Genomic DNA, 27,999 nt, shown 5'->3' on the forward strand with positions numbered 1-27,999 from the left:
TCTCTTTTTTTTTATATCTAGCAGAGAGAGAAGACTTTTTATCTACAGAGAAAAATTTTCTCTCTGTATCTAGCTGTTGGTAAATGTATGAAGTAAAATAGTATCAACAGGTACCACATACAGCAGCACCAAATCATCAACAATAGTTTTTTTTTATTTTTTCGGAAAATGACGCTTGGATTACTGAGAAAAATTGATTAACTGTGGAAAAATTAATAAATCGTGTTTCGTAACCTCAAAAGTCATAAAGAAAAATAAAAAAATAGTAAAATAAAATTGGAGTAAATAATTAATTAATTAATAAAAAAAAAAATGGCCAATTCATCAGGTATTATAATAAAGTGGAATGGAAATGAATATCCAATAAATGATTTGATGAATGAAACAACAGTTGCTGAATTAAAAGCAAGAATTTATGAAGAGACTGATGTTCGTCCAGATCGTCAAAAACTTTTAAATTTACGTCTCAGAGGTAATTTAACAAAAATATTTTTATAATTAATCAATTAACTAAAAAATAATAATAATAATTATAAATAATTTAAAGGTAAAATACCAGATGATGAGCAAAATCTTGGTGGCATTGGTTTGAAACCAGGTTTTAAATTAACACTGATGGGTTCAACAGAGGAAGACATTGCTCAAGCAAATCGTGCACCAGATAATATGAATGAAGTTGTCAATGATTTATCAACAGAAATTGAAAGTGATGATGTTGAAGTTGAGAATGCACATATATATTTAGCTAAAATACAAAAACGTATAGCAACATATAAAATACAAGAATTAAATCCATTAAGAGAAAATAAAAAAATGCTTGTATTAGACATTGATTATACACTATTTGATCATCGTTCAGTAGCATCAAGTGGTATTGAATTAATGCGTCCATATTTACATGAATTTTTAACAAGATCATATAAACATTATGACATTGTCATCTGGTCAGCAACAAGTATGAAATGGATTGTTGAAAAAATGAGATTACTTGGTGTTGCTGATAATCCAAATTATAAAATTGCATTCTACATGGATTATCTTGCAATGATATCTGTTTATACACCAAAACGTGGTCTTGTTGATGTTAAACCACTTGGTGTTATTTGGGGTAAATATCCAGCGTATTCACCTAAAAATACAATCATGTTTGATGATATACGAAGAAATTTTATGATGAATCCTGGATCTGGTTTACGTATACATGCATTTCGTGAAGCCCATTTAAATCGTGGAAAAGATAGAGAGCTACTTAAACTTGCTGACTATCTTGAAGCTATTGCTATTAATGAAAATGATTTTCAAAGGCTTAATCACAGAGAATGGGAAGATTATTCAACTAAAAAATCACACAGACATTCTTCACATAGGCAGTCTTATGATGATTTTTCCATGGAAGACTGATTTTTTTTATAATTTTTAAAAACAACAATTATGTATATTCTATTGATGTAGAAGCATGTATCCATCATAGTGTTTTAATTTTATTTTTTCATTTTTTTAATAATTCTTAATTACCAATCAACTTTTTTTAATTTTTTTAAATTGTACCTTTTCGTTTGTTTAATTAATGTTTATGATTTTTAAATGATTAAAATATATAATTAATCCCTGTGTATATCTGTATTGTTTATTTTTAAAAATAATTATTTAGTTTGCTCTTTTTTATTGATGACATGTGCGTGCGCCTGTGATGATTCAGCCTTGTCACATACACAATAAAAAAATTTTGTAAACGTAAACTATTATTACATGTATATTTTTTGATGTTTATTCAGTATTAAAAATTAAATTAAAAAATATATAATGATAGAGTGTCTTGTTGTTAATGATAAATCGTCTAAATTATTTAATTATAATAATTTTTTTTTAAGTTTAAATTGTTAGAGGTTAACATTTGATACAATAATAAATAAATATAAAAAATGTCAAAAAATATTCTTGGAAGCAGCTTGGAGAATGCCTCGTTGAACATAGTCTTTCAGGTTTGATATTATAAATAAATAAAAAATCTAATAACATAATTGTTTATTTATTTAATTTATCTATTTACAGATATTCTGTCGTTTGTTGACATTTATTTTAAATGCATTTGTTGTACGATATGTGGGTCAAGAAATACTGGGTGTAATGAACGTCAGATTACTCTTGTTGGAATCAACAATATTATTTTTATCAAGAGAACCATTTTTCAAAGCATGTTTAACAAATACAGCTGAACATAATTGGGCACAAGTTGTCAATCTTCTTTGGCTAACGTAATTAATTTATTGAAAATTACAAAATTAAATTTGATAATAATTTTTGTTGGTATTTTTTAGGGTACCACTTTGTGGTGTCATGTCAATATTTTTTGGATACATATGGCTATACAAATTGCCAATGTCTGATGGTCTTCCAGCTGATTATGCTTTTGCTGTATTTTCAGTTGCATTATCATGCATCATTCATATGTCATCACTAGTTGTTCAATTAATTTCTGTAGCATTTTTATTCAATGGCTTCAAGGTGAGATAACATCAAATACAATCAGATATTCATCATTCAATATTTATTTATTGGTCTATTTTATTTACAGATTATTGTTGATACACTTATGATTGTATTTAGAACAATTTTATTTGTTTCGATGATACTTTATAAAGCAGAAAATGCTTTATTTGCATTTAGTGTTGCACAGCTAGCATCAACACTATTTTACACAATTTCTCATTACATATTTTTCTATTGGTACATCAAAAAAATTGACAATGATAAAAAGAAAATTAAAAAATATGAAATACCAATGAATAATGAAAATATTGATGATAATTTTGACAATGAATTTCCATTTAAATCGATATTTGAATTTTTACCTGGATACATGAATAACCGAGTAAGATTTGATTTATAATTTTTAATTTTTCATTCAACATATTAAGCTTAATCTTAAATTTTTTTTAGGATTCAACGTTTGATAATAAGCTGGTAATTTTAACCTGGAGTTTTTTTAGACAAGGTTTTTTAAAACAAATATTAACTGAAGGTGAAAGAATGATCATGACTGTTATACCAGTTTTAACATTTGCACAACAAGGAACATATGAAATAATAAATAATCTTGGATCACTTGCTGCTAGATTTATATTTAGACCAATTGAAGACAGTGGATATTTTTATTTTACACAAATGGTTAAAAGAGATGAAAAAATTAATCAACAAAATCCAGTAAGTTTGATGATTGCTTGATAAATCATTATTGTATTTTTCTTGCTAATCATTTATATTATTTACAGTCAAAAATTCAAGAAAGTGTTGAAGTCCTAACAAATTTATGTGCAATAGTAACGTCAATTGGTTTTATTGTGTTGGTGTTTGGTCAATCATACTCATCAACACTTTTATGGATATATGGTGGTGATAAATTTACAGAATATTTACCAGTTCTTCTTTTACGTGCACATTGTCTTGCTGTATTGCTTCTTGGTATCAATGGTGTTACTGAATGTTATACAAATGCAACAGCAGACAGTGCAACAATAAATAAAAGCAATTTAACAATGATTTATCAGTCAATCATATTCCTGGGTGCATCATGTATACTTGTTTATATACTTGGACCAGTTGGTTTTATTCTTGGCAACTGTATCAACATGTCACTTCGTATTTTTCATTCAGTATCATTCATCAATGAAAGACATCATGATACAAATTTAAAACCACTTGATGGAATTTATCCAAAACGACTATTTTCAATTTTACTTGTTGTCTCTGGACTTGTCACAACAATAACACAAGTAAGTTGATAATTTTAACAAATTATCTATTGACATTTAAATTCTTATTCTTATTTGTTTTTTCTAGTATTATTCAATGTGGATACATTTAATTGTTGGAACAATTATGTTTGCTTGTGTTATGTCATCATGGATGTATGAACACAAAGAATTAGTCATTTTGGGTATTAAAAAATTGCGAAAAAGACGTAATCAACGACTCAGTAAAAATGATTAACATTTATTTTTTTATTCCTGAAATTATAGATATATTTTTATTATTTATTGATTGTTTTTTTTTTTTTTTTCAACAATTACTTTATGTACAAATTGTATATAATATATATTTCATTCCAAAGATAATAATAATCTCTCTTTCACTCTGTGTGTTTATGTGTTATCACTATTCTTCTCTTAATCAAATTATTGTTGTTGTAATTAAAATTCCATTGTAAAATTTGATAATTCGAGAAGGTGTAATGATTTTCATTGAGACGTATCCTTGAACACAGCACCAGTTACTAATCCATCACGTTGTATTATACATTGTCTATTAAAAAAACAACAAAAACAAAATATATTTTCCATTTAATAATAATGATTAATTGTTGTTTTAATTATTTAATGTTATTTACCTTGTCTCATTTTCAAATAAAACAACTGGTGAATCTAAACCTGGTTCTAATTTTGATGCTTGATTAATTATTGCTGCAATCATTCCAGCACATTCACTTGATACATTTCCTTTTGCTAAAATAATTATTGTTTTTTGTTTATTTATTTGTTTAATAATATTAAATGATAATTAGTAAATTATTTTAATGAAAAGTGGATACTTACAACCAAGACAAAGACCAGATCTATCAGCAATTAGACAACCAGTAACACCTGGCATATTTTTCCTAATTTTATAAATAAAAATAAAAATGTTTATCAATAGTTTATTAATTGTTTATTGGATTTATTTATTTGTTTATAATATGGTAATGGAGTTGATAGGATGACAGTTATGTGCAATGTTTTTTATGTTTATTTTAATTACTTACACATCTTCAAGTGTTTTGTCAATTTGTCGTTCCATGATAATTGTTGTAAAAAATTGTATTCAATATTATTAATTGATAAATATAATTGATAATTATTTAGACGTTATTTATCAAGTAGATAAGGAAATAAATGTTATTGTTTTGACTATGATTTTTTAGTTGACAGATCCTTCTCTTTCTCTCTCTTTTCATATCAACATGGTGGACAGAAAAATAGTACACAAAAGTTGGCGCTGAAAACAGCACCCGCGTAATTTTAATTTACTTTAATAATTCGTATAATTATATTTTAAAAAATTTATAAAGCTCTACTGAAATATTTTAGTAATGTTACAAAAAAATTAGCAACAATAAATTAGTCTAAACCTTTATCAATCTAAGAATCCAGTAAAAAATGTTAATATTTTATTGAATCAGTTTTACATACAAGTTGACCTCGATATTTAAAATATTCACATTCAACATATAAATAATTAATGATACGATAAAAAACAGATAACAGCTGATAACCAGCTGACATTGGACAGCTAGTGTAATAAACATGGCGTTCCAAAGAACACTGATTTTAAAAACCTCAAATATTTTTCATATAAATATTGCTAGAAGTATCCTTTTTTTAAATTTACAAATAAGGAATTATATTAAATAATAATTATAATATTTTTCTTGACTTAATATTAATTTATAATCCAAGAGCTGTCTTTATCAGTATCATCAAAAAATAAATGTAAGTAAGCAGTTAAAATATTAAACTTGTTTTGAATAATAAATTTTTTTGAATGATCAACAGGTTCATTTAATTGGCAAGATCCATTTGATATTGAATCACAATTAACACAAGATGAAATAATAGTAAGAGATCAATTTAAATCATACTGCCAAGAAAAATTACAGCCAAGAATAATTGATGCATTTAGAAATGAACATTTTGATAAAAAAATTATGAAAGAATTAGGTGATATTGGTGTACTTTGTTCAACACTAAAGGGCTATGGTGCAGCTGGTGTATCATCAGTAGCTTATGGTTTAATTACAAAAGAAATTGAATCAATTGATAGTGGATACAGATCTTCATATTCTGTACAAAATCTTGCTGCAGTTGCTATTGATAGCTGGGGAACAGCTGAACAAAAAGATAAATATCTACCAAAACTAGGTAAAAAAGGTAACATTTATTTAATTAACATAAAATTTTAACTTTTTAATTATTTTAGTCAATGGTGATTTAATTGCTTGCTTTGGTCTTACTGAACCAAATCATGGAAGTGATCCAGCTGGAATGGAAACTCGTGCAATTTATTATCCAGAAAAAAAAATTTACAAATTACGTGGTAGTAAAACATGGTAAGCAAAAAAAAAAAACAACAAATAAAATATTATGTACATCTGGGTGAAAATATTTTTCCGAATTTTTGTGAATTTCTCCGGAGAAATTCGGAGTTACTGAAGAGAAATCATTCACAGTAATCGCGGAGAAATTAAATAGAAATTGTGGAGAAATATTTTCACCAGGACAATATTTAATAATGATATTTATAACAACAGGATAACAAATTCTCCAGTTGCTGATGTACTTGTAATATGGGCAAAATGTGAAGATGAAAAAATACGTGGTTTTATTGTTGAACGTGATGGTAATGAATTGACACTTGGTACACCAAAAATACAAGGAAAAGTTTCATTAAGAGCATCAGCAACTGGTATGATATTGATGGATGATGTTGTGGTGCCAGAAGCCAACATGATACCAGGTGTAACTGGACTAAAGGTTAATATATTAATCTATTTATATAATGAATAAATAAATGATAAATTGTTTGATTTTATTAGGGACCATTTGCTTGTTTAAATCATGCAAGATATGGAATTGCTTGGGGTGCACTTGGTGCTGCTGAACAATGTATGAAAATAGCAAATTCTTATGTTCTTGAAAGAAAACAATTTCAAAGACCACTTGCATCAAACCAATTGGTACAAAAAAAATTAGCTGATATGATGAGTGAAATTGCAATTAGTTTACAGGCTTGTCTTCGAGTTGGACGATTGAAGGATCAAGACAAGTTGGTATCCTAAAAAATATTTGGCTTATTGATAATTCAATGATTATTCTAATTAATATTATTGTTAACAGAGCCACACCTGAAATGATTTCTTTGATAAAAAGAAATTCAGCTGCAAAAGCTATTAATATTGCACGTGTTGCTCGTGACATGCTTGGTGGCAATGGAATATCTGATGAGTATCATGTCATCAGGCACATGGTTAATCTTGAATCTGTCATAACTTACGAAGGTATTTTATCATGTTATAAAATATTCCAATCGTTTATTATTTTATAACTAGCTAATTAATAAATTGGTTTTTTTTTACTCCAGGCACTGATGATATTCATTGTCTTATTCTTGGACGTGCTATCACTGGAATTCCAGCATTCTCTGGTTAATATTATTAACTAAAAAAATGTAAATTTATTTGTCATTTACATTAGAGCTAAAATTCATTGTTTTATTTCTATACAAATTATTATTATTATTGTTATTTCAAAAACGCTCTGTTATTGAAAAAATAAACATTTTTTTTTTTTTGTTTTCATTCATTCTTAACATTGATTTATCATGTTAAAATTATAAAAAATAAAAAATTAAATAATAAAAAAAAAACGGGGCATAATACAATATTAACTTTTGAAAATAATAAATAAATTAAGTTTAATTCCTAAGTAATAAATTAATTACATTTTTAATTTCATAATAATTTTTTTTGTTTTGTTTTTTTTTTTTTTTTCTTTTAAAATCAATTACAACACACATTTCGTGCAAAAGTGTAAAGAGGTTTTTTTTTTTTTTTTTGTCTTGTTCTTAGTGCTACACTCAAATATACTTTTACGATTTAAATTGTGTTTAATAATTTTTTTTTTCTTTTTTAAGCTACAATAAGCTCTTCGTTAAAACGTTAGTAACATTGTAGTTTACAGTTAATTAACAACTGTTGATGTTGATGGATCATCATTAAAATATGTGTCTATTACATAGGTACACATTTTATTTATTATTATCATCAATGCTGGAATTGAATCATCAAAGTATCAACCATCAAAAAAAGCACATGCCTTTTGATAATATATAATTTATCTTTTATAGATTTTTTTTTTTCCCAAATAGATTCGATCCCAGCATGCACAAATTATATCTACATTTATAAAGGAATGTTTTTTTAAAATATAAACAAAAATAAAGAAAAAGCTAATAACACTTTTTGATTTTTATAAATTAAAACAAATTAATTTCGATAATTTATTTATTTTTTTCTTTCTGGAAATTTAATTTTCTTATAAATTTTGTTAATTTTTTCAACGATTTTTGCTGATCAACTACATGTGGGTGATGCACTAATTTTTTTTGTTTTAATTATTATCATTAAATGTTTAAATAAATTGTAAATAATAATTTTTTTTTCAAGTATTTATCTCACCCTTTTTGTCCGTACGATGAGTCGTATAATAAATATAATAATGTATACTTGGTTTGCTGTTTATATTTTACATTTTTTTAAATTAATTTACTTAGTTTTTTTTTTTATTTTTTTTCAATCAACTATTCGATATCTTATTGTCGTGCAAACTGTTTCTTGTATTTTAATTAATATATATTATTTTCATCGCATGATTTTATATTGTGATGCTGGAAAGGAGACCTCGAAATTTAAATATACAAATTGAAAAATAAAAGCTTGTATTTTATTTATTATTGAAATTAAATTTATAAGGTGACAAGTAAAATTATCATAAATAAATATTGATAAATTATTTATTTTTCTGTACTACTTTTAACTTGTAATTTTATTTTTATCTACAATCACTTGAAAGTGTAGCACACACTCAGATCAATTATTTTTTAAAATAATAAATTTATTTATTTTTTTTTTCAATTTAAAAATGAAAATATCAATTTTTTAATTATTCCAGATATGTGTTGAGATAATTTACACTGTTATTAAAATAAATAAAATTTTTTAAAACTTCAAAGTGCATTTGAAATAAATTTTTAAAAGTAATCCATAAATTATGACGCTTTTTTTTTGTATTTTTTTGTTTTTTGTTTATAAAAAAACACACAGTCATCTTCACACAAAATTTATAAATTGCATACGTATATTGTTTAAGCTTTTAAATAATGTTGAATTGTATTTTTCATCTAAACTTGCCACCAAAATTAGAACCAATATATTATTTTTTTTATCCCAAGTTTAACTTGATTTCAATATATAAATAGATTATCAAATTCTGTCATTATTTTATTTATATTTTTTCTATTCAGTATTTTAACTTAATGTTATTAAATTAATTGATTGTTTAATTAATTTTTTTTATTATTTCTGTCCCCTTTCAATTGCCAGAGAGGGTTTTTACAACATCACGATGGTAACAAACATACAACTGTTTTATTTCCAACGAAAAAAAGAAAAAAATAATTATTAATCATGCTCTCAGTTTTTTTTTTTTTATTTATTCGTATAATATATATTACGCATTTTTATATTTATTAAATTATTAGTTACTATGTGTCATTTTTTAAATTTATTTATATTAATTTCTTTTTTATTATTACGATTTTTATCTAAGTGTGTCCAGTTGTCTTTAATCCCCCTCACGTTGCACGAGTTTGGTTTTTTTTTTTTTTCGTTTTTCCTACTTGTGTTTTGTCTAACTATTTTTTTAAACTGATTTTTTTTTTATATTTAATTTATATTTCAATTTACTTAACAAAAACATTTGCGTTAATTATTTATATATCAATAGTTGTAATAATAATTGTAATAGTAATAATAAATTTTTTTTTTTTTTTTTTTTTTCGCAACTAATTGTATGTACAGAACTATGATACAAGTACACGGGCACCGTGATGTCTTTTTTTTTTTTTTTTCTTCTTTATCTCTTTTTAATTAATTTTTCTTTATTATTATTATTTTTTTTATTTCTATTGTTATTTCTTCAATCACGATTTAAAAAAATGTCTTTTTTTTTTGTTTATTTTTTTATTTCTTTTCAATAAAAATAAGAATAAAAAGAATAATGATTTTTTTTTTTTTTGATCAACACTAGATGCGTTAAACAACAGATTGCTTCCTGTGATTTTAACGAGAATTTTAAAATTTTTTTTTCTACAATTTTCATCTTTTTCTTCATTTTTAATTATTACAAATTTCTTTTTTTAATTTTTTTTCTATCTTGACATGAACACGTACTGGGAAGATTGAATTGAAATTTTATTGCTCAATTTTTATAAATAAATAATTAATCCATTGTAAATTCAATTTCCCAAATTTTAAATTCATAGAAAAAAAAATTTTTTAATTCTTTAAAATCACAGGAAATTACTGATGATCAAAATAAATTTTTATTATAAATTCAAACTCGATAATTTTCTATGTTAATTTAATTATAATAATTTTTTTTTTATTAGAAAAATTTAATTTTTATTCATTTTTTATTATTGAAATCACGTTTGCAACTCGATTTTTATTATTGAAAGTAATATTATTACAATATATGTATACTTTGTACTATATATGATCTTAATTCGACAACAATTGTTATCTATTTTGGTACGATCAATTGATCCTTTCACTCTTTCGTCATTTATATTTTATTATTTTTAATTATCGCTTTACATTGAATTGATTTTATCAATAAACGAGGCATTTTCATGAGTATTTTTTATTATTAAATATTAACCAGTTTGAGATATTATTAAAAATTCTTTTTAATTATTTCAATGACAAAAAATTAATTTAACAATCACAGATTAAGGATGAGTAAAAATTAAATTTCTTCAATGAATAACTATGCGGTTAAATAATAATAATAAATAACTTTTGTTAATTTTATCAAACCAGTAATTATTTTTATATATAATGAACGAAAGGTGTTGGCAATTATTTATCATTAATCATATTTTTTTGTTACTGATATTTTTCTTATCATATATTTAACAAATAACGGCGCATGTTTCGAATTATTATTCTTTTTTATTTCCCTTTTTATCTCAATTTATTTTTACATATGAAAATCTTTTATTTATTTATTTTTCTCTTATCCCTGCTTCATGTCCTTATTATTTTATTTATTATTCTTTTAATATCTTATTTATATATACAATAGCATTGTTTAAATACAACTGCTAATAAAAATTGGGTGGCCCTCGAGTATCACTTACAATTTCACTCGCGATATTATTAAAATTAATAATATTTATTCACTCACAATTTTTTTACTTTTATTATTATAATTATATCAGTAATAATATAATTCATTTGTTTAAATTTTATTTATTATTAACGCCCACATTTTGTAAAAAAGAAAAAAAAAAAACATCACTTTACATACACAAAACACAAGTGGTTTATTTATTTAAATTTTATTTCACTGTTCCTTGACCAACGAGGAATGGACGAGTCAATTTTGTTACACTGTATTTTTATACCCTGCTGATATTTAGTTTATTATAAAAACAATTTAATTGTAAATTATAAATTAGTAAATTAATCATTATTATAAAAATAATTGTGACTAGACGCGAGTAAATAAATACGCGTTGGTAACTCAAATCGTAAGTCGACTAGAACGATTTAATATAAAAATTAATAATAAATAATAAATTATATGTTAACAATTAAATTGACAAGTTATGGCACTAAATTAAAAACATTATAAATATTGTAGCAATGCCGATATAATCAGTCAATAAATATTATAATTGAAATTTGTTTTTGAAAAACGAAAAAAAAAAAAAAATTAATATATAAAATTAAAAAAAAAAAAACAAAAAAAAAGGTTCAATATTGATTAATATTGTATTTAATTGTTCAAGTATATTTATATCCTTGAAAAAGTTAAATGAAAATAAAAAAAAAATGAAATAAAAAAAAGTTACAAGAAAAGAAAAGAAAAAAAAAAAAAAACGAAAATGAAATAAAAAAAATTATTTAAAGCATTGTAAATATCGATTGAACAATTTGCACAAGTAGGTGAAAAATAAATAAATTAACTAAATAGTAATTAAGTTGATGAATCAGCAGGTAAATACAGTAACAAAAAAAATTTATGAAAAGGGAAGATCCTCTTCAGGTGACTCGTCATGATATTCCTCGTGGTCGGACGTATGTCACAAAACATCATTTCCTTGACGAGGACTTATTCCAAGGCTCGGTGATAATTGTCCTTCATCAACACCTGGATTTTTAGGATCTTCATCTTTCCATTTATCCATTGAACGACGTCTTGCATTCATGAAGAAATTACCAACAGTTGTTGGCTCAAGACCCAATTGTCTTGCGATTGTCACTTGCATTTCTTTTGATGGCCTTTTTGTTTCCTATAAATAATTATTTCAAAATTAAAATATATACCTATAAATAAATTATTATCAATATTTATCTCTAATTAACATTTATATATATTTATAAAATCTTTGGTATTTTTTTTTTCAATTATAAATACATATTTCGATGGAAGAAATGGAAGAAATATTTATTTATAAATTTAAGTATTTTAATTCTATTTTTAATATGACATGTTTGTTGAATTAATAAAGCTATTATTATTAGATTAAAAATTTTTTCAAATGTTAAATTATTATCTAGACATAATAGTACGTCAATTTAGGTTGGTAGTTGTTACTCACAATAGTGCATTTATACTGACTTGTAGGGTAAAGAACCAGTCGCGAAATTATTCAAGACAAATCGATAATTTACTTTCTTATATATACTAGTAAAAAAAAAATACTCAATTCACCTATCCAACTAGTGTCTGTCTGTCTTTCAATGTTTTTTTTTTGTTATTTTCCTTTTCATTCTACAATTATTATTTTTATTTTTATTACTAAATAAATATATAAAGAAAGGAAAAAATGTAGCAGAAAAAATAAAAAATATATTTGTAATTCAAACTGACATAATTTATTGTAAAAAATTTATAATTTTTCAATTTTTATTTTTTCAATTTGGATTATCCGTTTGACAGTAGTGTGTCTGACTGAAAATTGAGTCAAACTACTTGTTTTATTTAAAATTGAATTCTTGCCAATGTAAAGCAATTTTTTATTTGTGTCGTTGAGTATTTTTTTTGTTGGATTTAGTCAAGATACTTGGCTCATTGAGTTATTGTTAAATTTGTAATCTAGGAGACAGTGATCACCTGCATACTGTATTATCCACTCGACTATTGCTAACAAATATGCAACAGGTGATGAAAAAATTTTTTAAAATTGTCACAAATGACTGAGAATAAATTGAATTTTAATTTGTTTTTTTTTTTCAATTAGCTTTAACTCTTTGAATATTCATCAGGGCAAAACGTACTATCAAATAATCAATCAATACAAATAATTTTAATTAAAAAATAATAATTTTTATTAATAATTTAACTTACTTTAAAAATAGCCTGTAGAGTACGGCGCTGAAGGTCTGTGAAAACCAACCGTGGTTTCTTGGGGGCGGGCTGATGTTCTGCCTGACTCGACATCTCGTCTTTCCTCTTGCATGCTTTAATAAAAAAAAAAAAAAATTAATAAACCCTCATTTAAAAATAACAAAATATAAATAAAATATAAATAAAATTAATTTTTAATAATCGCAAAATACTTTAATAATTTAATTCAAAAAAAAAATTAAAATTAAAATAAAATCAAGTTAAAAGTTTCATTGTAAACTTGAGGTATTTAAAAAATTCTAATTAAATAAATAATGAAAGAAATTTATAAAGAATCAAGTTACTTTTTATAATAATATAAAAAATGATAATAAAAAAAAAATTTTAGTGTATATACTTACTTCCTCGTTGTGGAATCTGTGCAGCTGAAAATAAAAAAAAAATAAAATTATTATTAAAATTGCATGATACATGAATTATAATGTTATTAAAAAATTAATTGTTATTGATTATTCTTTTTTTAAATATAAAATAAATTATTAATCATCTGGCAATGTATTTTTTTTAAAAATATATATATACAGATACACATTAAGAAACATAACATGTACATTAAATAATAGGTTGCATGAAAACGTATATCCCAACTTGAAACTACAATTATTATTAACTAATTATTAACAATTATTAATTAATTATTAAGAGGGTATAGGTTTTCTGAAAGAGTATTGTTATAAATAATTGTTTATTGTTGTGATTGTAGTATCGCTGTTAATGAAGTTGTTGTGATTTTTGAATTTTGTTTAGTGTTTTTATGCTGAAATAAAAAGTAATTTGTTAAATGTAAATTATATGAAATAAATTAAAGTGTCTAAAATATGATTTAAATAATAATTTAAGCTTGAAAGGTCATTGTACAAAATGCAGATTTTTTTACGTTTTTTTTGCAAGGGTTGATAGTATCAATGTAAAAAAAAAATATAATTTAAAAAGAAAATTAATTTTATTGTTTTTTTTTTTTTTGGCTCGTTATATTTCTACTGGAAAGTTTTGGATTATAAAAAAAAATTATGGAAGAATGAATTGGAAGAATAATGATTACAAAGAGAAATAATATTTGAAAAAAAAAAAAGAAAATTGACGTGTCTATTATTGCCATAAAATTTAAGTTGTTTTAAAAACCATTTCAGTCAGTTCAATTGGTTTTAAAATATGACAATAATTTTATTTTTTTTATTGACAAAAAAATAATATTAAATTATTATAAAATTTATTTTTGAAAAAATCATAAAGCTATTTTAAATTGTACGTTACTTTTTTTTATATATGAAAAAAATTAATATTTAAAAATATCTTTTGCAAATTGTTAAATAAATATTTTTTTAATATAAAATTTTATCTACATGGTTTTTGTTGCTTTAGAATAACTCAAAAATGATTAAAGTATAGAAAAAATAAAATAAAAAAATACAGATAGAAAGAGAAAAAAAAAGGGTACGTTTTATAAAACGTAAAAATATCAAAGAGGCGTCACGTGTTGGAAACAGCCAACTTTTTTCGTAACTCATCTCTGAACGTTTAGGCTACAAGATATTTATTATAAAACACAAGACACGTCGTACAGAAAGATTTGAAGCTTGAAAATATATAAAAAAAAAAAAATTCATTTTTTTATATTCTTAAAGGACAAGAAGCTCTCAAGGATTTCCAACGGATTTATGGATGTGATTCGGCTTTATTGTAAGTGTTTCGATTTTTTTTTTTCTACAATAAAAAATTTTTTTTCATTTCTATTTCATGCTGTACGATCACATCTGGATTACATGTACCTGTGCAAATTTTTATCATTTTATTTCTCCGGAAACTAATAATATATTAACAAAAAAATAATAAAAATTTTTATTGTATTTATATTGAGCTTTATGTGTAATTAATTTTCTATAAAAAAAAAAAAAACAAAGTGTACTTGTTTTTTATATTTTATTTTATTTTTGTGTTTTTTTTTTTTAAATGTGGTTGAGTTATTCATGGGTAAGGTTCATGTTCTATATATTTAAATATATAATTTTTTTTTTTTTATTATTTTTTATCATGCTCTTCTTACAAGGGGTTTATCTAAGAGACAGGGTGTTGATGTACTAAGTAGGGCAACTCTACCTGCAATGTGACCTTGTTTTATCACACAGCATATATTATTTTTTTTTTTTTTTTTATTATCAACAACTATTTTTAATTCTATATCACGGGATAAAAACACATAGGCGGGGTTCAGATCTGCCAGGGTAATTTTATTATTTTATTATATATAAAATATTTTTTTTTTTTCGATGCACAATGCTCACGTTAGATTACAATCAATAAATGACAGTATATAATTTTTATTAATTATCGATTTAATATTAATTTTTCATTGATTAATATTTTTTTTCATGCACTACAATTTTTTTTTTTTTGATTTTTTAAATTTAAAATTCATATTTTCCCGGTGGCGTTTTATTGAGAAATAATTATTTATCTCTACGACCGTAAACGCACTGTCATTTAACCCCCTCTTTTTGCTTAAATCTCTCAACCGAATTAGACCTATAATCCCATTCATGTCATATTATTTTATATGATACTTATTTTTAATTTCAATCATTTTTTAATTTGTTGAATATATTTTGAAAAAAAAAATATAAATAAATTTGTTAATTTTCATTTTAACGTCGTGATTGACTTGAATTTTGGATGGCGATTGATAATGCATAAAAACGAGGATGAGATCGATCTGAATATACATATAGTGCGATTCAATATTCTTAAATATAATTTTGTTTTTAAAATTTTTTTATTTGTAAGAAAAAAAATATAAAAATAATAATTTTTTATTTGGTTATTATAATTTTATTCAGGATTTTGAATCAAGCACTTTCTTGGCACAAGCATAGAGGGTTTGTTTCGTTCGACGACACGGAATTTATTCTTAGTTCGTTATTGATTTTCGAGAGCCAATGGCGAATCGAATGTGGGTCGTTTGTTGGTGGTTGTTATTTAATGAGAGCAAGTGAGAGGGTTGTAAGTTGAAAAATAAAAAAATGATAATATAATGGTGGAAAAGTATCAGAGGATATGAAGGACTAAAAAAAAGAAATATGAAATTTTTTTTTAAAGAGTGACAGTAGGATTGTGACAATACAAGAATGACATGAGACTAGAATAAACTGTAAAGTTTTTCATGATAAAAAGTGTTGCACTATGTACACACTGACTTTGATTATTATTTTTTCATTTTTTTTTTATTTTCTGGTCAGAGTCATATGACAAAGAATACATATAGACATATGAACTTTGTAAAATTTTTTTTTTTTTTAGTCATTTGTGATGTAAATTATTGCGTGTAAAAAAATACTGAGATAAAAAATAAAAGTTAAATTTTTAGCAAACAGATAAATAATGATTATTTAAAAAAAAATTGAAATTAAATTAAATTTGAAAATTATTATTTAAACGAGCACAAAAAAATAGCAAAAAAAAAAAAATTATATAAATTTTTTACAAGCATTTATCAATGATAATTAAATAATTTTAAATAAATAAAATTTCAAATTAATATAAAAAAATATTTAAATATAAAAATTTGCAAAAAAAAGATAAATAATAAATTTAATTTCAATTAATTTACATATTATGAAACAAATAAAAAAAAAATTTATAATGATTTTTAACATAGTGATGAGAAGTGTCAGAGAGAATTGAAAATAAAGTCTTTGAAGTGAGTATTGGCTACAAAAAAAAAAATATATCTATATAATATAAAATAAAAGGAAAAAAAAAAAAAATGAGTTGGGAGGTGGTGAAAGGTATATGTACATTGAGAAGAGGAAGAATAAATAAAAATGTGTGCGTGCAGAGATGGGGTTTCTCTAGGGTTAATCGTGCGGCATCCGACACAGGACACTGACCCCTTTAAAATACACAATATTCTCATAAAATTATATTTAAAAATAATAATAATAATAACAATTAGGATAATGATTATAATATGGAACAATTTAAACATTCGATTCTCCATTATGGTTTCGAATTTAGAGTGTATTGTAGACCCTGGTAGCTTAATAGACAGTCTCCGGAATTATTATTAAATTACGTTTTTTTTTAATTATTTTTTTTTCCAAGTCAAAGCTAGATCAATTAAAAATTAATTATCATTAATATATTTTGTTTAATTTAAATATAATAATTAAAAATCATCGACGAGTTGCAATCAACGGTCGCAGTTGTAAATTTAAATTTTGATAATTTTTAATTTGTTATTTTTCTTGGCTTCTCAATAAAATGCCTCCGTTTTAAAAACTTGTCGTTATTTGATTTGTCATCATTTTAATATCTATATTTTTTTTTTTAATTTACGCATATTCTAAAGGCTTAATTAGTGCATTATTATTAAGCAGCCATATTAGCAGTAATATACTTTTGATTATGCGAATAAATATATTCTAATTATTTATATACGAATAATACAAAATTAAACGTGCAGGATATTATGTCGTTGCTGATTTGATTTTAATTATACAACAATTTTATTTAAAATCATGACGAGTAAACTTGTTGGATATTGTTGATTGAAAAAAATAATAAAAAAAGAATTTAACAATCAAAATGAAAAAGCATGTCAAGTAAGTGGATATTTCAAAACCGAGGCCTGCGGTTATGAAACATCCTGAACTTTAAACATGCTTGTTTGATTGTGTCATGAATTTCTTTTTTTATTTTTAAATAAGTTTTTTTTACCATCAACTTTATATGAAAATTAATTTATTGAATATTTAATTCATCGTACGCATGAATTACATAATCAATTAATTATTACATCAACTAGTTTACGTATTTTTAAATATAAACAAAACAATAAAATCAATAATCTATGGTCGATACGAGAATATCTGAGTTTAAAATAAATTATTCAATTTGAAATTTCATCTTATATCGAATCAGCAACGACACACCGATTATCAGGTCTCATTTCAATTGTCAAATTAATATAAAAAAAAAAAAACGAATTTTATTTATATTTCTAAAAATGATTTATAGATAATTAATAAATTTTTTTTTTTTCTTAATTAATGAAAAAACGTCAAATTAAATTATTGACTATTAAAAAAATATTATAAAAAATTTTATAAATAATTTTTTTCTTTGTTTAAACAAAAAAAAATATATGAAAATTTGACATATTCATAATTATCATTGAAAAAAAAAATTAAAGTTCATATATTTTAAAAATAATATGACAAAAATTCCATAGAGACCTGAATCGATGATGTGAAAATAAAATAAAAAAAAAATATACAAATATAACGAAACGATTTTATCGGGGGGCTAGTGGAGAAAAAAAATAGAAAAAAATTTATTATAAAGAGGAATTTTACGGAGGAATGGATGAGCAGGGGAAGCTAGCGCATGACGATTGCATAAAAAAATAAAAATATATATTGGAATTATTCAACGAATAAGCTGCGCTCAGATTACTTGATATTTTTTTTGCTTTATTTTGTTTTTTTTTTATTATCATTACCATCCAAAAATAAAAGTAGCAAAATTAAAAAAAATATATATTCAACATGACGTACTTAAATACATAAATGTGCATTCGATTATGGAATATTTTTATAATTATTAATAAATAGATCGATCCATCCATCGGTTAATCATCATACCATTAAAATCAATCAATAGTCAACCAAAACGTAAATTAATTTACACCTACATATATATACTAAAAATATATATTATATATTTTTTGTATTATCGAATTTTGAAAATAATAAAACATTTTTTTTTAAACGACTAATTAGTTTTTTTAAATATACAAATAAATGATTGGATATTTAAGAATATGAAAAATTAAAAAATTTGTATTTTTTTTTTTTTTTTCAGGTAAAATAAAAGACATGATTATTTGGTTGATATAAAAAATTGAAAAAAAAAAATTTAAACGAACACCGAAACTGAGAGACTCACAAGCAGGAAGAGGAGGGTGTTTTCCTTCTTTTAGAGTTGATTGATCTCACGTTAACATTTCGCATCTGGCAGTCTGCAATGCAAAACACATTGGGAGGTTTTCAAATAACAACGGCTTTGTTATAAATATTATTTTTTTTATTATTATTATTATTTTTCTTTTTTTTCATTAATTATTTCTTGAAAATTTTTTGGCGATTTATGTTTTTTCGAATTTCAGGTTTTTATTTCTTCGGTTTTTATTGGGTATCTTCTTCCTCCTGAAATGCTTTATGTATTAAAAAAAAAAAATTAATTTAAATGATGATTGTAAATGGACAGTTTATAATTATCATTTTTATTTTTTTTGATGGACACTGGTAAATTGAAATTTGAACGCGCGGTTTTTATTACTTGATTTTTTGAACAATTTTTGTTGCTCTTATCGGAACCAGTCCCAAAAAACTACGATTAGAGTCCACTCTAAATTCGAAACGACAATGTACTTGTTGAATTTTTTTCATAATGTTTAATTATTATTCTTTTTTTTTTTTTTATAAATTTTATAATAAATACTTAATATTAAACCGTGTAACTTTGTTTTTTTTTTTGTTTAAATATTTTTATAATAGAAAAAAAAAAAAAAAACAAAGTAACTAGATTTCAATCTGCATTTCTGAAAATAAAAAATTAACATATTACTGAGCATTGATAAATTTAAAAACCACAAAAACAATTAACACTAATTATCGAAATTTCAAGTATAAAAAAAGCAAGAAAAATAATAATTATTTAAAAAAATCAGAGGACAAAAAAAAGGAGTAGTTTAAAAAGCTGTCATTAGGATTTATTGGTCGTTTGATTATAACATAAAATAAATCCCCCAAATATATATCGAGAATAATCAATTATTTATTTTTATTTTCTCATTCTTATTTTTCAGTGAATTCATCGGATATGAAAAACCATTTTTGACGTTATCGACTTGAATTTTATTTGAAATTTTTTACTCATTTCAAATAGTATATTTTATTTTTTTTTTCCATCTACTATTTTATTTTTTTTATCAGTATTTTTGAGTATGACGGGAAGAATGGCAGACGAGTAAAGACAAATATATATATATATTTATTAATATATATATATCGTTGTAGTATGCACTTTGGTATTGCGAAAAATAATGCCTCAGCCGAGCTAAAGCTTATAATAAATGTTTGAGAGCCAACGTTTAGATCCCTCCATAGTTTCATCTCCCTCAAATTTTGCTCTTCTCATCGTTCGATTTTGTCCAAATATAACGTTGCATTGCTGATAGTCCAAGTGCACAGAGAAAGAGAAAAATATAAAGAGAAAATAGTAAAGAGGAATGAGAATGATAGGTAAAATGTAGAGGATGAAAATGTAAAGGATAAAAAGGCTTTTCGGGCAGATACAGAGTGAGATGAAAACTTTTGAATATTGGAAAATGTTAGAGTACAAGAGACTCGAAGGCTCGATATGCATATAAACACAATATCAATCTTTTTTTTTTTATTTATTTATTTAAAAATATATATATTTTTTTATTTATTATATATATCCTTGTTGCTTTCTCTCTCTCATATTTTATCAAACCATTATCCAGCGTTATTTCTCTCTTGTATTTTCAACGATGAAATTGATATACCAGGATGAGACACCAACACATACACATATATTTTTATATTCACTTAATCCAGAATATACATTGTGAATAAGTACACCAAACACTTGAACATTTATTTTAAAAATTTCTCACACTTTTATACAACGCAGATAATAATCAACCAACTGAGAAATTTTACTTCGAAATATATATGCTTCCTTCCCTTTTTTTTTTAATTAAATTTCATTTTTTTTTCATTTTATCAACCCTTTTATTCAACTTTAATCATTATGAATATTTTATTGAATAAATAAATAGACTGAATAAATATATCGATGCTGTCCTAATTTTTATTTCTTTATGTAATTTTAATTTTTTTGACCAAGTTTTATCTCTTTGTTTTTTTGACTTTAAAAATAGAAAAATTAAAGAAATTCAATTATAGAAAATTGAAAATTAATTGAGCTGATGAATATTGAATTTTTTATAAAAACAATTGAAGAAATTAAAAATTTTTAAGTATATTTTTAAAAGTGTCGAAATATAAATTAATTTAAAAAAATAAAAATGAACAACGTTGTACATAAAAAATGCAAAACCATGGATTCAATGCACTGTATATATTATGTATAGAAAATAAAAAAAATTGACTTTGGTGTATAGAGAGATGAAGAGAGAAAACAGCAATGAGAAAATGAATAAAAAAAAAAATATAAATAAAAAAAAAAATAGAGAATATGGAGGATGGAAGTGAGTTGATTGTAAAAGGGAGTACATATAGGTAGATGTCGTGGATCGAGGCATTTTGGTTATAGCCATGAGAGACTTTACATAGGTAAAATTATCTACATATGTACATGTGTTGGTTTAAATACATAGCTAATGTTAGCATGTACATAACTTGGCACATAAAATACCGATCGAGATAACACAATCATATCAGACAAGGAAGCAACAACACTGTATCCTTGTAAAGACCCTATCAATTTTCAACCTTGCAATGCCCATATGCTTCCACAATATATTTTACATTTTTTTTTTCTGTTCACTTTTGAATTGTAAAATATATATTATGTTATAAATTTTTCATTTATCCATGTAGTTTTTATAATATTTTTATATTTTTATTCGAAATATTTTAAATGTATATTTTTGAAATCGAAATTAATTTTTTTTTCGATGTAAATTATCAAAAGTTTTGTAATGCATTAATATGATAATCTTTAGTATTAATTAATCAAAAATATTATGTTAAATTTTGATAAAAACTGTAAAATAAAAAAACTAAAATTTAGTATTTTTTATTTATCGATAAAACGTTGCACCAACGAACGTAAAAATATACTCCCTTTGTGAGATACTTCAGTTCATCGGTACGTAAATTGAGAAAAAAGAGGTAGGTTTATATTTTTTTTATATAAAAGATAGAACAGTGTGACCACTTTCGGGCCGAAAATTAAATTAGCCAGGGCAAGTGTACAGAGGCAGTTTATGCTTCATAGTTCATTCAATGTCGACATTTATCGTTGTAAGTACTGGTGAAGCACAAAGATGACGAGAACCAATTGATGCAATATACACATTGCATGTCTGAACGATGAATGAGACGAGGCAGGATGTAACGAGAAATAAATTTTCACGTCAAAAAATATATACACTCACTTTGACTTTTCCTATATACAATGACAACATCGATTTTCATCTGATCACTTTACTTTTTTTGCCTTAAAAATTTTACATTTTTTTTTTTTTTCTTATAAAATGTATCCTATTTTAAATAATATATATGTAAATATTGAAAAATTATATTTAAATTTAACTTATATTAAATTATATTTAATAAAAAAGAAAAAAAAAATTAAACCATCAATTAACTTTAATTAAATTTTAATTACCGTTAAATAATTTTTATATATTTTTTTTTTTTTTAAACGGTGCAATTAATTTTTGTCAATGCTGGGTTTTATTATTATTATTATTATTATTTATATATTTCATGTTTTCAAGACAATAATAAAATCGGTTATGCCGTGAAAAAAAAAAAATTAATAGCAATTGAGAAAAAGAGGTGTGATAAAGAAAAAAAAAAAAAAGAAAAAAATATATTCGCTCTGGTAGAGTTTTATTTTCGATTGCTTCAGGGCTCTTTCGAATGTTGACGGGTGGAATCGAAGAGTGGGTGGTTAAAGGGTGGATCGGAAATAAAAAATAATAATAAAAAAAAAAAAAAAATTCAACACGACGAAATACCTCGCGAAAACGTCGAATAAAAGCACTGAGAGAAGGTAAAAAAAATAAAAGTAAAAAATAAATAAAAATGTGGCCGATGAACGAGAGAAAAAGAGACAAAAATATTATATAGATAGAAAAATGATAAAGAGGAATGAATGTATGGTTAAGAATATACTGAAGCTCGATATTGCCGTGTGGTTTTAGGATAGCTGTAAAAAAAAAAAGATACGGGAATGAAAAAAAAATAGCTGCTTGCTATATATGTCTTCCAACATTTTATTATTTTCGTTCGTCCAAAGCCTACTATATCGTTTGTAAAAATTTAATTACAAAAAAGTTTTGACATTCCGTCAGTTTGGTTTAGCCAATTTTATATATCGTCTACGGAAACCAGAGTACCGCGTGTCTGTGGTTCCGCAAACCCTGAAAAATATATTGTAATATTTCTAATAAAGCAAATATCCACAACGTTCATCGAAGAAATATATAATAAAATTAAAAAAACTTTATTTAAATATTCGCAAGCAGACGTGCAAAAAAAAAAACACGAAGAATTTATATAAAAAAAAATTTAATTGAATGTCGCTATTCTGATACCCCTTCTTGGATTTTTATAAAAAAAAGCACCTTTGATTCATTGAAAATGAATTGGCAGGATTTCAAATGAGTCTTTTAGCCAGATGAAAAACAACAAACGTAAAAATAAAATATAAATTTTCATATGTATATTGTTTAATGTATATTGTGACTCTTTTGCTCTTTGCTTTTCACTTTATTGACCACAATATTGCGTATGAATAAATCTATTGTTGGTTTGAAAGGTTTTAAATAAATATTGTAAAAAAATATATACATATTTATGTGAATAAAAAATAAAGTGTCAATGTGTTGATAGATCGGTTTTATCAATTGAAATGTATATAGGCCATTGATCGATTTTTAAATTTATACACATATGGAATTTCAATACTCGATTGATTGAAAATTTTTTATATAAAAAATAAATAAGTATGTAAATACGATTAAACTGTCAAATTTTTATTTATATATATATTTTTTTTTGTTTTGTTAATTTAAATTTTAAGGGGTCGTCATTTTATGTCAATTAATATTAAAAGTTTATAAAAAGTTTTTTGAAAATTTTCAAGGATTTATCAAGTAAGCCCTTCAAACTTGTCAATCTTTTTTCTATTTTTTTTTTGTACACAGTTGGAGTTGATTAAAGCTCTAATAATAAATTAAAGTTTTTAAAAATTTCTGAACTTAAAAATTTTTTTAAAATAGTCAAATTCATAAACAAAATATTTTCTTGAAATCATTTTTTTAATTTTTATTATTTGAGAGTCAGTAATAATGAATGAAGAAAAAAAAAAAATGTTTTTTTAACGATCAGACGTTAAATTTCACGGAGGAAAAAAGAGTGAAAAATTAAAAAATTTGAACGAAGGGAAAGATAGAAATAAAAAAAATAATTCTAGAAAACGGAAAGAGTGAAAACGAAGTGAATAGATCGAGATGAAAAATGAAAAGGATGGAGGAGCCAGGTTGGTCTGCAGGATGCCGTCAAAAGGGGCAAAGAAAAGCTCCAAAGCGACAGGAAAAAAGTTTAAAAAAAATATATACAGTGTCTCATATACTGATAATCAAATCGTGAATCTATCACCAAACCTTGTCGAAAATTAAAAAAAAAAAAGGTGAAAATCTATTCCTTAAAAAATGATTTAAAAAACACAATTAATGAGAGCTTGAAAATATTCACGATGAGCTTTTAATAAAAACGAGCATATTAAAGCTTGCAATCCACTTGTAAAAATATCTATATCCACCCTTAAAAAAATCAAATTTCAAATAATTTAAAATCACTAAAATTTTAACTTAAAAATCCAAATTATTATAAATAATTTTAAAATGTTATAAAAAATTTTTTGACAAGTCTCGAAATCATTAAAATCTTTGAGATTATTTTTGACATAAAATCATTAAAATCATTTGTAAAATCAATTTCAATCTGTCAACTTGGAAGCTGAGTGGATTGCCCTACGGAGCATATGATATGAATCAATGAGTATGATCTGCGAAAAAATTGGTGGTATATATATTTAGAAAAAAATAAAAAAAAAATAATACAGAGTGAATAAAGGTGGTAGTGCTGTAAAGATTGGCGTATTCTACCTCCCTTCAACGACCAGGTCCAATCCTCCACCTCATCCTCCTTCATCTCCTCATCCTTCTCTTCCTCTTCTTCGTTTTCTATCTCCCTCAACCACCCCATCTCGTCGAACGTCCACCCACCGACTGAGGACAAAAATCAATATGAACGTGTAGCCATTCCTCTTTAATCTGTCGCGTACCATAACTATATATATTTACACCAGAATCGTTCAACCGCAATATATATATTTCAATTCACAAAAAATTGACAATTTTACACTAAATCTAATTATAATTTTTAATAAATTATTCATTCAATAATCACGATATATTGATTTTATCAAATTAAAAAATTAAGCACAATAATTCAGTGATAATTCTTATTAAAAATTACATAGAAAATTAATAACAATTAATTTAAAATATATATTTTTTACGAATTATTATAAACAATATTAATAGAATTATTAAATTTATATTTTTAAAAATTACAATAAACAATAAAGCAATTGCTAATAATTAATCAAATTTAATTTTAATTTAATTATTGAAAAATTTCGTTTGATAATAATTTATATACACTGAGTAAAATAAATAAGATTTATTTAAATTTTAAAGATATATTATTAATTGAGATATTTATTTTTTAAATAATTTGATAATAGTAAACCCAGCTGCATTATTTTGAGAAAGGCTTAGCTAGTAGGCTGGTCGGTTACGTGGACACTGGTTCACCCTTATAACTGGTATTTGTATCTACATATAGATTATTGATTAAGCAATAACTCAAGGACTAGTTGTGAGGGTGCAAGAGGAGTTTGCATATTACCACCATAACCTAGACACAAACTGACCGACCCTTTTTTTAAACATACAATCTACAAGTAAACACTATTTTTTTATCACCAGTCTTGAAAAAAAAACACCCCAATTTAAATATCAACACTAATTTAAATAATTTTAAAAAATAATTACAGTAATTAACAATGTTCGACAAATCAATTAAATAATAATTTTTCAAATAAAATTAATGCCTTCGTTGATTATTAAAAATTACAAATCAATCTCCACAAAAAAGACAAAAAGAAAATCATAAAATTTAACAATTGTTTATTTTTTTTTTTTTCATATACTGTTGGACAAATTTTTTAATAAACTTTTATAATATTATTATTATTATTTGTGACCAGAGTAAGTTGATTTTTTAAAAATTATATATAGCAAAATGAGGAGGATGTTAGGATCGAATTGTTTGGCACACAATGTCGTGGACACAGCTGAGGCATTATTGGAAACTCGTTACATGGTTTGGAGTTGGTTGTTACAAAGGTGACTCTTGGGTATGTGAAAGCCACCTTAGATGTAACACACACACATACATATATACACACAAATGTGTGTTTAGTTGTTGGATGGACTGGCAACTAAATTGCACTCAAGCTTTTGGTAACACACGGCAAGATTGTAAATAACAAGTGACTTGATACTGGATGTATATTGTAGCTATAGATATATCAAAATATCCATAGACACCATAAATGTGTCTACGTGTTTTGGTATAATGCTAAGATTCTCCAGGGTATTTGTCCAGTTAATAGATGAATTTTTTATTCATGTAGTTGTGTCTTTGATAATATATATAGACTGGCCCTTTTGGATCTTACTCCAAGACTAAAATCATCTTGTCACTTTTCCCAAAGGGTTTACCGTTAGTATTCATCCGTTAAATTATTAATGACTTTAAAGCTATTAGCATCAGCAACGATTAGCAAAATTTGTCTTGAAAATATATATACATATACTTGATTAAAATATTATTATTAATTTTATTTTTTGACGTTAGATTAATTTAGGCTTTCTATTTATTTTAGCATTGATTTATTTTATTTTTTTTTCTTTATTTTCTTGTTTGTTTGTAGTTCGACATTTCATTAGGTATTATGACAGTTAATTTAAAAGCTAAAATGACTGTTTGATTTAATTAAATCAGCAGCATTTTGTAAATACTAAATTTTAATTCGAAAAAAAATTATTAAAACTTGGATTATTGAATTTATTCATCGAAATTGTTAGAAATATTAGAAAAAATAAATTCAGTAATTTTTTGTCCATTTTTTTGATAATAAAAAATTTATGTTTGCTCCCATGAGTTTAAAATAAAAATTACTAAAAAAGTTTTTCATTTGATCTTTGAATTTAATGTGGTATTTATTTTTGAATTTTAAAAAAAATATAAATAGGAGATTCACGTCATAATCTCATTCAATTACGGTTGAAGAATTTGACAAATTTTATTTTATTTTTTTCATTTATGAATGAAAAAATATATACACAACTTTAAATACTTTAAATCGATTTTGAATTTGAAATAATAAAGACTATAATAAATTAAAACAATTGAGTATTGAACAACGAATTATCATTTTCATATAATTAAATTACTCTTCAATTTTATTGGTAATTAAGTTAAATACTCAATTTGGAAATAAAAAAATTTACCACAAAAAATAAAAAAAATATTATAAATGAATGTTATTATTGATTTATTGATTTTAAAATAAGAGCATTGTGACATGATATAACACGTATATTTAAACCGGAAGTAGCCACTTAACAATCACGTCATATAAACCAAGATAAATTTGTGAATTAAATGAGTTTGGTTAGAGTAATTGAATATCAATTTAAATCCCTGATTCAACATGTAAATTTACATTCATTCAAAATCTTGGATATTTTATATTCACAAATATCTATATCAATGATAATCTTGTTTGTGTC

At 23.9% G+C, this 27,999-nt stretch overlaps 5 protein-coding genes across 7 annotated transcripts in view; 3 read left to right on the forward strand and 2 right to left on the reverse strand.

The window, feature by feature from the left end:
* The first annotated feature begins 132 nt into the window (after nucleotides 1-132).
* On the forward strand, nucleotides 133-1,581 carry LOC122855668 (ubiquitin-like domain-containing CTD phosphatase 1). Its single transcript, XM_044157210.1, has 2 exons — nucleotides 133-472; nucleotides 548-1,581. The coding sequence occupies exons 1-2, from the start codon at nucleotides 313-315 to the stop codon at nucleotides 1,399-1,401; spliced, it is 1,014 nt and encodes a 337-aa protein (XP_044013145.1). The 5' UTR covers nucleotides 133-312; the 3' UTR covers nucleotides 1,402-1,581.
* Nucleotides 1,582-1,686: 105 nt separating this feature from the next.
* LOC122855666 (protein RFT1 homolog) lies at nucleotides 1,687-4,353 on the forward strand. The gene is made up of 7 exons (XM_044157208.1): nucleotides 1,687-1,982; nucleotides 2,053-2,255; nucleotides 2,319-2,505; nucleotides 2,576-2,872; nucleotides 2,941-3,204; nucleotides 3,273-3,773; nucleotides 3,841-4,353. Exons 1-7 carry the CDS (start codon nucleotides 1,923-1,925, stop codon nucleotides 3,988-3,990), a joined length of 1,662 nt encoding a protein of 553 aa, XP_044013143.1. The 5' UTR covers nucleotides 1,687-1,922; the 3' UTR covers nucleotides 3,991-4,353.
* LOC122855669 lies at nucleotides 4,181-4,961 on the reverse strand. The gene is made up of 4 exons (XM_044157211.1): nucleotides 4,799-4,961; nucleotides 4,593-4,654; nucleotides 4,388-4,502; nucleotides 4,181-4,302 (listed from the first exon to the last, which is right to left on the reverse strand). Exons 1-4 carry the CDS (start codon nucleotides 4,831-4,833, stop codon nucleotides 4,239-4,241), a joined length of 276 nt encoding a protein of 91 aa, XP_044013146.1. The 5' UTR covers nucleotides 4,834-4,961; the 3' UTR covers nucleotides 4,181-4,238.
* Nucleotides 4,962-5,020: 59 nt separating this feature from the next.
* LOC122855667 (glutaryl-CoA dehydrogenase, mitochondrial) lies at nucleotides 5,021-9,543 on the forward strand. Its single transcript, XM_044157209.1, has 8 exons — nucleotides 5,021-5,403; nucleotides 5,493-5,525; nucleotides 5,589-5,954; nucleotides 6,013-6,142; nucleotides 6,344-6,566; nucleotides 6,629-6,858; nucleotides 6,930-7,090; nucleotides 7,174-9,543. Exons 1-8 carry the CDS (start codon nucleotides 5,340-5,342, stop codon nucleotides 7,239-7,241), a joined length of 1,275 nt encoding a protein of 424 aa, XP_044013144.1. The 5' UTR covers nucleotides 5,021-5,339; the 3' UTR covers nucleotides 7,242-9,543.
* LOC122855665 (one cut domain family member 2-like) overlaps nucleotides 9,150-27,999 on the reverse strand; it is a 30,681-nt gene continuing 11,831 nt past the window's right edge. For 2 of the 3 annotated variants that reach the window (XM_044157205.1, XM_044157204.1), the window contains 3 exons: nucleotides 13,631-13,654; nucleotides 13,230-13,342; nucleotides 9,150-12,171 (listed from right to left, as the gene is read on the reverse strand). In XM_044157205.1, coding sequence (XP_044013140.1) covers nucleotides 11,962-12,171; nucleotides 13,230-13,342; nucleotides 13,631-13,654 — 347 coding nt within the window. In that variant the 3' untranslated portion in view covers nucleotides 9,150-11,961. Of the gene's footprint in view, nucleotides 12,172-13,225; nucleotides 13,343-13,630; nucleotides 13,655-19,232; nucleotides 19,306-27,999 lie in introns of those variants that run through there. The other variant, XM_044157206.1, reaches the window with a different exon arrangement.

The sequence above is a fragment of the Aphidius gifuensis genome, linkage group LG4 (genome assembly GCF_014905175.1).
Source record: "Aphidius gifuensis isolate YNYX2018 linkage group LG4, ASM1490517v1, whole genome shotgun sequence".
In the NCBI taxonomy this organism is placed as follows: Eukaryota; Metazoa; Arthropoda; class Insecta; order Hymenoptera; family Braconidae; genus Aphidius; species Aphidius gifuensis.

What these genes read in the sequence shown, in the direction of transcription:
- LOC122855668 (XM_044157210.1), top strand. Translation starts at nt 313, where the DNA reads ATGGCCAATTCATCAGGTATTATAATAAAGTGGAATGGAAATGAATAT. An exon ending in TTTAAATTTACGTCTCAGAG is followed by an intron (nt 473 to 547) that starts GTAATTTAACAA and finishes AATAATTTAAAG; the next exon opens with GTAAAATACCAGATGATGAG.
- LOC122855669 (XM_044157211.1), bottom strand. Translation starts at nt 4,833, where the DNA reads ATGGAACGACAAATTGACAAAACACTTGAAGATGT. An exon ending in GACAAAACACTTGAAGATGT is followed by an intron (nt 4,655 to 4,798) that starts GTAAGTAATTAA and finishes TTATAAAATTAG; the next exon opens with GAAAAATATGCCAGGTGTTA. An exon ending in TTATTTGAAAATGAGACAAG is followed by an intron (nt 4,303 to 4,387) that starts GTAAATAACATT and finishes TTTTTTTAATAG; the next exon opens with ACAATGTATAATACAACGTG.
- LOC122855666 (XM_044157208.1), top strand. Translation starts at nt 1,923, where the DNA reads ATGTCAAAAAATATTCTTGGAAGCAGCTTGGAGAATGCCTCGTTGAAC. An exon ending in GTCAATCTTCTTTGGCTAAC is followed by an intron (nt 2,256 to 2,318) that starts GTAATTAATTTA and finishes GGTATTTTTTAG; the next exon opens with GGTACCACTTTGTGGTGTCA. An exon ending in TTTTATTCAATGGCTTCAAG is followed by an intron (nt 2,506 to 2,575) that starts GTGAGATAACAT and finishes TTTTATTTACAG; the next exon opens with ATTATTGTTGATACACTTAT.
- LOC122855667 (XM_044157209.1), top strand. Translation starts at nt 5,340, where the DNA reads ATGGCGTTCCAAAGAACACTGATTTTAAAAACCTCAAATATTTTTCAT. An exon ending in TCATATAAATATTGCTAGAA is followed by an intron (nt 5,404 to 5,492) that starts GTATCCTTTTTT and finishes TTATAATCCAAG; the next exon opens with AGCTGTCTTTATCAGTATCA. An exon ending in CAGGTGTAACTGGACTAAAG is followed by an intron (nt 6,567 to 6,628) that starts GTTAATATATTA and finishes TGATTTTATTAG; the next exon opens with GGACCATTTGCTTGTTTAAA.